We start from the raw sequence: 10,716 nt of genomic DNA on the forward strand, positions 1-10,716 counted from the left end.
TTTGAGTTGTTTAAGTGCTTTGAAGAACATGTACGGATACTTGATTTTTTTACTTTTTATTAGTCCCACACGGGTAACTTTCATCGCTGGCGACACGCTTAAGAGGGGACGCGCGTGCACCCGTGTTGCCGGGCCTGGTGGCACGGGCCTGTCCCCCCACGCTTCGGGGGGCAAAGCGTCGGCAAGGTAGGGTGATGCACTTTCCACGGCGACGGGCAGGACTGGAGTTCTCGGTGTCGGATTCAGGCGGGCACTCCATGGCGCCCGCGCTCGCACGCGGAGGTACGTCATGCGGCTCCGTCACGGACATAGCAATTGGCTGGCTACCACCCCGGCTAAGCGTCCTACCCTTAATAACTGGACGATGCTCCGCGCGTTGCTGCGGGATTTTCTGATGATTTGTTTGAGATATGGTTGTTGAAGAATATTAAGGTCCAGTTTCATCTGACGAAGACTGTAAATCAGTGCCCGGAAATTCATAACATATTGGGTATTCATGATACCTGAAAGTATTGATTTTCTAAAAGAACATGAAAATATGATGGTACACTCTACCTACTATGGTCGGCAAAATATTCCAAGATCTAGCAACATATGTAGAGCTTATCTCAAATCGGAAATCGTATTCGTTCAATATTGACAAGAGTCCCACTAACAATTTTTTTGATAAAAATGTACAAACACTGACGTAACTGAATGAATAATTAAAAAAGGTGTGATTTTATGCTGCCATTGCTCGGTTACTGCAGTTTGGGATTTCGCCTTGCGTTTTTGTAGTTTCCAGACTGATCTTGTTCCTTCTCTGCTGACTCAAAACGTGGAGGACTGGTTGATCGATTGCCATTTTAGCCACCTACAAAAATGATTTCCCTGCTTTGGTTATACTAATATGGTGGCACCTGAGGAACGAAAAGAAACGGGCGATCTTTAGTTGCACAGATATGTGGACAACTGGCCTCCACAACTTGAAGCAGATGGCATTACATAATTTGTTTCTTCCACTCTTCTAATCTGTAAATATTCTTCATACCTCCAATCTTCCAGGTTATACTTCCTTTCTAATGAACTTTCTTCCTAACCAATGCAAGCAATATCGTTGCCTTAGTTAAAGAATCTTAAGCTGCTACGCATGAGAACCGGTAGAATATGTTCGTCAACACCAAAAGCTAGCGCATGCTCTGCTATACTACATACTCTCAACAATCAATGGAATAATGGATATAGAAAAACAAACGAATCGTGATTCGTGAGGCGGACCTTTGAGGTTGACGGAGAGCAACGGTGGAACCTGCAGCAGCTGCAGCCGCGGAGTTGCCAGTGAATTTTCCAACCAGCGTTGCAACCACATAATGAAGATGCAGATTGACACCACCTTCTAGAGTAGAAATTTGCCGACGTAGACTGGGAAGTGGAAGAAGACGTGAGGGGACCTACAACTATAAAGTACGGGAAGCGGACGGGTAATGAACCGCCGGCCGGCCGCTTGATTACCCCGTTAGTTAATCTTGTATGTGTGGGATAGTGGAAGATGTAAACGGTAGCAATAATGGCTGGCAGCGTGGAGAAGAAAGGAACTGATGCGTTGAGAACCCTTCTTCAGGGACAAAGCCAGCCAGCGATGCGATGATGTGGCTGCATGGCTGAGTTGACTAGGTGCATGTTAAGATGATTTGCAAACTGAATGGTGATGTGGCATGATGATGATATGGACAGTGTGTATGTTAAGAGAATTGGTAGTAGTGAGGATCAACTTCTTAAAAATGTAAGATAAGGCGATTGTTGGGATCCGACTTCTCCGAGGAGGCCCGCTCGTTGCCTGAGAATTTCTCCCTCACACTTGCAACTCTTTTTTCCTTTTTCGTTGAGTGGGTGCTCCCCATATGCAGGAGCTCTCTAAATGTAAAGTTAGTGATGGATCAACCTATGGATGTAAGGAAGCGCATCCCACATGCAAGAGCACTCTAAAATACATTAGTGATGGAACAACCTATAAATGAAAAGACCGGCAACACACATGCATTCAAACAAGACGAGGTCGGCGCCATGGATGAAAAATCGCATCGATTTTAAAAACTTCGCCAAATCAAAATATGCTTTCGTCATTGTGTTCATTGTGATGAGACCTTCTTTGAAATTCGAGCCCATATGGGCATGTTCTGATGAATATTGTCGAAAAACAACTTTTACCATGAAAATCAAGTTCCCGTTATGAACATGGTTCTTTGGCACATATCAATGAAGTTGAGACTTGTTTTGAAGCAAGTTTTCAATACAAACCTTACTTTCCTCTCACAAATAGGTAGGCCAACCGGGTGTTTGACGCTATATTATCATTTGCACAATTTGCAGCTATATTATCATTTGCACAATTTTAAGAGACTGCACTTGTATTGTTTAAAAGAAATTAATGTGACGATAAGTAGCATGCAAGAAAAATTTATTAATACAACTTTTCTTCAAAGAAACTAGTATATGGTCTAAAAACACAAAAGAAATTGAAATGCTATACAAGCACCCTACCTTTTTTGCGGGGTATACAAGCACCCAACCAACGACATGCACACTTGCGAACCCTCCCAAATCACATCCGAGCCCCTGCGTCATCCCTCCCGTGGGTGACTCGGGCGGCGGTGCGTACCACCCTCCCCTCCCGCCACACTCCCAGACCTTCGCAAAACCCCTCGTGGTGGCTTGCGGCGGGGCATGTTTTCTCTGATGCTTGGGGATGGACGATGTGGGGTGGCCTATCAAGGCGGCGGCGTCTGGTGAGCTCAGGGCTCGGTGGCACGGCGGTGACAGGGTGGACCTCAGATTGGCGGTGGTGGCCATTTCCTCTGTCGGAGGTGGTCCGCCTAATGCTGGGTGGTCTGATCTCGAGATCCGTCATCTAGTCCCGGCGGCGAGTCGGGGAGACATAGTTGCCGGTGAAAAGCAAGTTGACGGTGGGCGATGGTGGTGTTCAACGCCGTTACCTTGATGAACGCATCGTCGTGTAACTACTGTCAAGCTCCAGGGGAAACTCTAGGATCTCGTCTTATAGATCGGACAATGGCGGCATTGTGATGTTGTTTCTCTCTTGGGAGCATAGTTTGTGGAGCATCGCTGAAAGACAAAGGTATGAGGCATGGAGAGGCTCCGTCTTGCATGGAGCTTCAGTGGAGATGTCAAGTCATGACTAGCCGACATGTGCTACGCTATGTCATGCCTGTTTGGCAGGTACTACGCACGACCGATCTTTCAGTGTCTTCGTGTCTAGGTGGACGAGCGTAGGGCGGTGGCATTGATTGTTTCCCTGACTATAGCGCCACAAAACTCCTGTCTGCTAGGACTACGTCAGTATTTCCCCAAAGAGGAAGGGATGATGTAGCATAGCGAAGGTAGGTATTTCCCTCAGTGATTAAACCAAGGTTATCGAACCAGTAGGAACCAAGAAACACAACGTAAACGTTACCTGCACACAAATAACAACACCTCGCAACCCGACGTGTTAAAGGGGTTGTCAATCCCTTTCGGGTAACGTTGCCAGAATTTTTTAGTAGATTGAAATAATAGATCATAAATAAAATAAAGTGCAGCAAAGTATTTTTGTATATTTGGTTTAATAGATCTGAATAAAAATGCAAAGAAAAAGTAGATCGCAAGCAAATATATGAGGAAGAAGACCCGAGGGCCGTAGGTTTCACTAGTGGCTTCTCTCGAGAAAGATAGCAAACAATGGGTAAACAAATTACTGTTGGGCAATTGATAGAACCTCAAATAATTATGATGATATCCAGGCAATGATCATTACATAGGCATCACATCCAAGATGAGTAGACCGACTCCTGCCTGCATTTACTACTATTACACTACACATCGATCGCTATCCAGCATGCATATAGTGTATTAAGTTTATGGAAAAACGGAGTAATGCAATAAGAACGATGAGATGATGTAGACAAGATCCGTTTATCTATTGCCGAGATATAGATCGCATCTTTTTATCCTTAGTAGCAACGATACATACGTGTCAGTTCCCTTTCTGTCACTGGGATCAAGCACCGTAAGATCGAACCCACTACCAGGCATCTCTTCCCATTGCAAGATAAATAGATCAAATTGGCCAAGTAAAACCCAAATATCGAAGAAGAAATATGAGGCTATAAGAGATCAAAGAAACTCAAATAACTTTCATGGATATAAAAAGATATGACTGATCATAAACTCAATGTTCATCAGATCCAACAAATACATCACAAAAAGAGTTACATCATATGGATCTATGCACCGTAATTTTACGTTTCATAAATTTTGTCTTGTTTTAGACATAAAAAGAGAACGTAAGAAAACCTATAATCTTGTAAAAAATATTTTATGTTCTGTAAAGTTACAAATGTAAAAACATAGCGTAGAATGTACATAAAATACAATTTTGGACCTATATTTTTTTGTTATGCCAAATTTTCTGCAGTAAATCAATATGAATGTAACTATTTGTATTTCAAATGTAATTTATATTTATGAAATGACTGTAAGATTACCTCGGTGAAGAATAACTTATTCTACACCCTCGGTGATGAATAGTAACACTATATATATATATATATAATATATATATGTATATATATATATATATATATTGCAAAAATAGTAATGGCGCACCACCTAATAATGCGTCATTAGTAACCTGAGACTAGCTAGATATTTTGGACAGCCACCTACCATACTCACTTTCCCCACTTCATTCTCTCCACCTCCCCCTCCAAGCTTGTCTCGGCCGCCTCCTCCTCCTCACCTCATTTGCACCATAGATTCACCCAAATTAGGTGGTTAAATTTCTTTTTTTTTCATGGGTAAGTAAGGGGAAAGCTTCTTTATGTTGTAGATCAACTTTCTTCTCCCTCCAACAACGTGCACATGCACTTTTTATGGCCTAGATCTACGTATGTTTGTGGTGTTGCATATGTTTGTGTTGTTGCATATGTTTATGTTTGCAGGTATCGGTATTTGAAATGCGATAGTTGCCAATATTTTTCCGGGATGTTGATTCATTTCCGTTTCGGCGAGAATTTGGCACTATGCATTCTTTTTGGTCCTATTTTTAGGCAAAGTCATGCCAAAAAAAAATTTGCTTCTAAAATATCATTTTGCTCTACCCTGCAGGTGACCATGGTCCGCACGATGACCGAAGGCATCGTGAATAGGTTTTTGAGCTCCGCGAAGGCCCAGATGCTTCAAAAGAACGAGACGGAGATAAGATGTCCGTGTCGAAGATGCAAGCTGAGGGGCCTTATGGACCCGGATTCCGTACAGGTGCGGGACCACCTGCTCTTGCGTGGTTTCATGGATGGCTATCGGTGGCAAGGTGATGAAGATTATTATGAAGTCGTCCATGGGGGCCGGGCAAGAAATGAGGAAGGGCAGCAAGACAACCGCGACGAGGGTGGGCGAGAAGACAAAGAATCTCCAGGACATGATCAGGAAGTAGATGCAGTACACATTCATCATGTAGAAGATGCCGGACATGATGATGAGGAAGATGCCGGAGCAGACGAAGGGCGTGATCATGAAGATGAAGATGCCGGAGCAGACGACGATGGACCATCGATGGGCTGGGTGCAGGACCCTCATATTCAAGAGCTGCTTCTCAAGCAGACGAATAACGCAAGAGCTGCCGCCCGAGAGAAAACCAAGCTGGATGAACTGGAGATAGACGCGGTTACTCCATTGTATGAAGGATGCAGGCCCGAAGATACCCGCCTGAAAGTAATGCTCATGGCTCTGGAGATGAAGGTAAAACACAAAATGACCGACGAATGCTTCGACGAGAACATGTCATTTTGGCACGAACGTCTTCCCAAGGGGAACAAGTGCCCGACCAGTTTCGAGGAGGCGAAGAAAATCGTGTGTCCTCTGGATTTACCGCACGTGAAATACCATGTGTGCATGAACAACTGCATCATTTATCGGGACGAGCACGCGGAGTCTACCATATGTCCGGTGTGCGGCGTCACTCGATACAAGAAGAGGAAGAAAACTCCTCGAAAAGTGGTGTGGTACTTTTCGATCACTCCTCGTCTGCAGCGATATTTTGCGGACCCTAAGCTAGCAAAGCTCCTGCATTGGCACGCAGATAGGGAGGAGAAGAAGCGAGAAGATGACGGAAATGATCCAGAGATAAATAAAAAAGACAAGATGCTGAGTCACCCTAAGGATGCGAGCCAGTGACAAGCGTTGAACTTTGAACACCCGGAATTTGGGGACGATCCAAGGAACATCATGCTGGGCGTGAGCACCGATGGAGTCAATCTGTTTGGCAGCCAGAGGAGCACACATAGCACCTGTCGGGGATATACCCCGCGGTGTAAACCGGCCGGAAGTATAACCCGACCGGACTTGGTGTTTTACTTGAGACCCGGCTGAGACTTAACGATTCACTGGCGACCTGTTTGGACCTGGCGGTTTATGATTCATTGGTAATCCGGCAGGCGGGTCAGAGGAGTGACAAGACCCGATGGCCCAACGGGCAGTTCATGAAGGCCGGTTCATACTATGGTGGGCCGGTTTAAGAGGAAAGGCGTGAGGAATATTTTTCTTACAAGGAGTTAAGACCTGGACTTGTATCTGGTTTGTATTAGAGATAGACTAGTCCTAATCCTAATAGGACTCCACATGTAACCCGCCCCTTCAACTTATATAAGGAGGGGCAGGGCTCCCCAAAGAAGAAGGAGGAAAAACAATCTCTAGGCTAGACACAAAGAGCCGGTTTATCGGCGACTCTCTCGTGATCATAGTGAGACCTAGCCTCAAATAACATGTAGGGCTATTAGCGGATGATGTTTCCCGGGGCCCGAAGCTGTCTAAATCCTTGTCTTGTGTTGCGTCTCTCGATTCCGCTCAACCCTTCTCAAGCTACCACATAGATGCGTTGGTCTCGCGACTAAGTCTTGACACTAAGGACATCCGCCGTGACAAAACCACGACAGTTGGCGCCCACCGTGGGGCTCACGCACGGTGGTGATGAGTTCTTGGAGGGATCTCTTCTAGGGTTCGAGAAGCTCGCAATTTTCAGATGAAGAAGAGCCAGTTTGAAAGGATTTACATCAGTTGAGTTCATCGGTCAGATTGTTAGTCTGAGATTTAAAATTCAAGAGAAATAAGGTTGCGACATGATCGTTTTTCGCAAGTCGCCAAGATCGACATGAGCGTTTCCGCCGCACACAATATACTACAGGAATCCACCGCAGTCATTGGTGAATTTTTCTACGGATACGACAGTTGGGTCCGATTGTTATTAGGCGGTTACCACAAAAATCAGCCCGGTCGGGTCAATGGTCGACAAAGCGATTCCGTGCAGCCGTTGGATGGGCCCACGCCCCGCTGATATTTTCTAATCAAGGTACTGGTTTAACACGCCTTTGTTTATTGGGAAACATACTGAGGGCCAGTTCTTTTCGGCGATTCTCCCAGAATCACTCCCTCCCCAGCTTCTCCTAGAATCGCCACTGCATATGTTTTTTACAATCCTATCTAGTTAAGATCTAATTAGCTAGGATTGTAAAAAACATACGAAGTGGTGATTCTGGGAGAAGCTGGGGAGGAGGGCGATTCTGATAGAATCGCCCAAAAGAACTGGCCCTGACCCCATAGCTGTACCTAAGGTGCCCCTGAAACTTGGTTTTTTGTGCGGAGCGGCCACACCTGAAGAATCATATAGATGGGTCCACAGCAGCCGTGTTACAGGAGCACTTCAAGTCCCAACGGAAAAATACTACTTTGCTTTCCAAGACGGTTTGGTTGTTGCTAGCTCGTATGATTAAAACCCACGCTCAACGGAAGCCTCTATGACTATTTGTACTACTACTAGTATCTCACGCGAGGAAAAAAATCAATTTTTGGTTCAGTCTTTCGTTGTTGAGTGCACACCTAGCCAACACAGCGGCATATATGGTCAAATTATAAAGAATCAGTCAAAGCTGCGTCCGAGATGGATTGGCACAAGGATCTGAGGTCAACACAGATTTCCACCACCCCGCCGTCTCAAAAACGCTCTAGTCAAGGAGAGTATATTGCATCAATTCAATAAATTAGTACTACTTTCTCACCTCGAGATCAAGAAGCTACCATTGGTTTACGTCATCACATCAAGACAAACATCACGTATTATATTTAGTTGATGCCCAAGGCAAATACAGCTGCAGTACTTGCGTCAAACCGCCTCCATCTTGCACTGCATCGGGGTCTCCGTCTCCGCTGGCGGGTCTTGCTATTATGCCCGTGTGGCCGCAGCCTCTGCCGAGTCACTACGGGCTGGAGGGAAATCCGGACGCCCCCACAACAACTTGCCGGCCTGCCACCTCTGCCTTGGGGTACCTGCTTGGTGGGAGGACAGGCGGATTAATCATGCGCTGTTAAGAAGAACAGAGGTTATCTACAGACATTGCATAAGGATAATCTGTTGTACTAATGCACCAGGTGATATTCATCCAGTTTACTTTTTATCAGTAAATACTTATTAATTTTTTGTGAAAACAACCACTCTGCCATATAGTGTTGTTATATACAGGTAAATTACTCATTACAAAAGTGGTGTTATACCGCGGATGCACGTTCGGCTGTGCCGCGTGGCTCCATGGGCACGCGTGTCGCGGTTCAGTTTACATCAAACACGCCAGCTGACTCGCCCGTCCGCACCACCTTACAATGCCACGGACGACTCGCCCGTCCGCCCTTGCGGCCGGTTCACGTATCTGCGCCAGCTTACAACGTGGAAGACAACTCGCTCGTTCGCGACGGTCTACAACACTATGGGCGATTTACCCGTCCGACCGCGTGGCCGACTCTCCCGTTCGCACTGGTTTATAGTATCACGGTCGACTCATCTGTCGGCTCCCACGGTCGACCCGGCCGTGATTGATTTCAGCTTCACCATGGTGATCATCCACTCCGAAGTGGATAATTTCTGGTTTAACATATCAGGTGAAATCCATCCAGTATATTTTTATATTTTTATATTGCTTTTGTTTAAAAAGAGCAATTACTCTGGCTTGCAAGTTCTCCAATGCGGGACAAGTTGTCTACTGCAAAAAGGATTATTATAACACTGAGCTATTGAATGACTCCTACCGGTTTTTACATCACGATCAAATATGGATAGTCTCAAGCCAACTCCTCGAGTCACCTTTGAGACTCGGGGGCTACGATGACATGACTCAGCAAATCTTGCCAGTTTCAGCAAATTTAAGAACCTCAGGACGATGGAGGGAAAGATAACCCGGTCCCGGCGGCTACTGTTATATTGATGAAAATCTAAAGGCCGTCAGAAAATTCTCGGCTTAGAAAGTATATGACAATTACAAAATCCCGGCTCAATGAAGAAGTTCCGGGTCATCAGAAAGGATTCCGGTTTAAAATCCGGCTCAAGGGGAGTCAGTCTCACTGAAGCTCTCAAATATCCGGTTTACAATCCGGTTCAAGGGAATGATGTCTCCCACAAAGCTTTGAAGCTCTTAATATCTGGTTCAAAATCCCGGTTCAAGAAGAATTTATCTCTTGCAAGAAGTTAAAGGTTGCCGAAGAGGGCCTGTTGCCATGATGCGTGGTTCAAACATGGGTTATCCTGCCTTATTGGTTTATCATATTATTGATCACATGGGGGCTTCTGTTTATAAAGCGGAGTTCTGATTACATATTGATTCGGCTATCAAACCAATATTATCATAAGGGGCCAAAGAGAGTCTGTTGCACAGCATAGCTCAAACATGGGTATCCCTTGAGCACAGCTCACAATATCACTTGGGGGCTATGTTCGAACCATAGTCACACCTCTTGATAGGCTTAAAGCCACCAGGGAAATCACTTGGGGGCTCTGGTCATATCCGAACCATAGCTTATACCCTCTTGATCAGCATAAGGGCACCAGGGAAATCACTTGGGGGCTTGGTCGTATCCGAACCATAGCTACACCTCTTGATAGGCATAAGGCCACCAGGGAAAATCACTTGGGGGCTATGGGTTCGAACAATAGTTACACCTCTTGATAGGCATAAGGGCACTAGGGAAATCACTTGGGGGCTTGGTCGTATTCGAACCACGGTTACACCTCTTGATCGGCGCAATGCCACAATTATGACTACATGGGGGCTCTGGCTGTATCCGAACCATAGCTTAAACCCTCTTGATCATACATATACATCATCATATATTGCATCATACATTGCGGCATCATTACATCATCATAGCATGTATCATATGTGCATGAATAAACCGGCGTTCATTAACCCGACTTGGCTTTCAACTACAAGTTGTCTGTACATGATCAGTTATAATCCGGAGACTACCAGCCCGGTCTGGTTCCGACTCAAAGTCACCAGTATTGAATAAATCGGTGTTTATCACAACCCGGAACGGTTTTATCATAAACCGGCAAAATATGGGAGGAGTTATCAGTACTCAAGATTTGGGTTATCACCCTTACTATAAAAAGTTGGTAAGCCAACGATGTGATTCAATGTCACATGTATGATATATTTCATATTTGATTATTCTTAAGTGCAGCCTTGGTTATAAACCCGGGTTATATATTGGGCATTATGACCCGTCCGGCGGTAAACCGCCAGGACACTTTAAACTTGTTGTATACAGAAACAGGTTGAATAAAGAATGATTATAAATCACCGACGTTTATTAACCCGGCCTGGCTTTCGATTATAAGTCGCCAGTATGATGATAAATTAT

General features: G+C 45.1%; 1 protein-coding gene across 1 annotated transcript in view; it reads left to right on the forward strand.

Moving 5' to 3' along the window:
* Window positions 1–257: 257 nt before the first annotated feature.
* Window positions 258–10,716, forward strand: part of LOC123153866 (GDSL esterase/lipase At3g09930-like) — a 21,130-nt gene continuing 10,671 nt past the window's right edge. Inside the window, exon 1 of the mRNA XM_044572776.1 lies at window positions 258–282. Within this exon, the coding sequence (XP_044428711.1) occupies window positions 258–282 (25 nt within the window). The remainder of the gene's footprint in view (window positions 283–10,716) is intronic.

This window comes from Triticum aestivum, chromosome 7A (assembly GCF_018294505.1).
Source record: "Triticum aestivum cultivar Chinese Spring chromosome 7A, IWGSC CS RefSeq v2.1, whole genome shotgun sequence".
Classification (NCBI taxonomy): Eukaryota; Viridiplantae; Streptophyta; class Magnoliopsida; order Poales; family Poaceae; genus Triticum; species Triticum aestivum.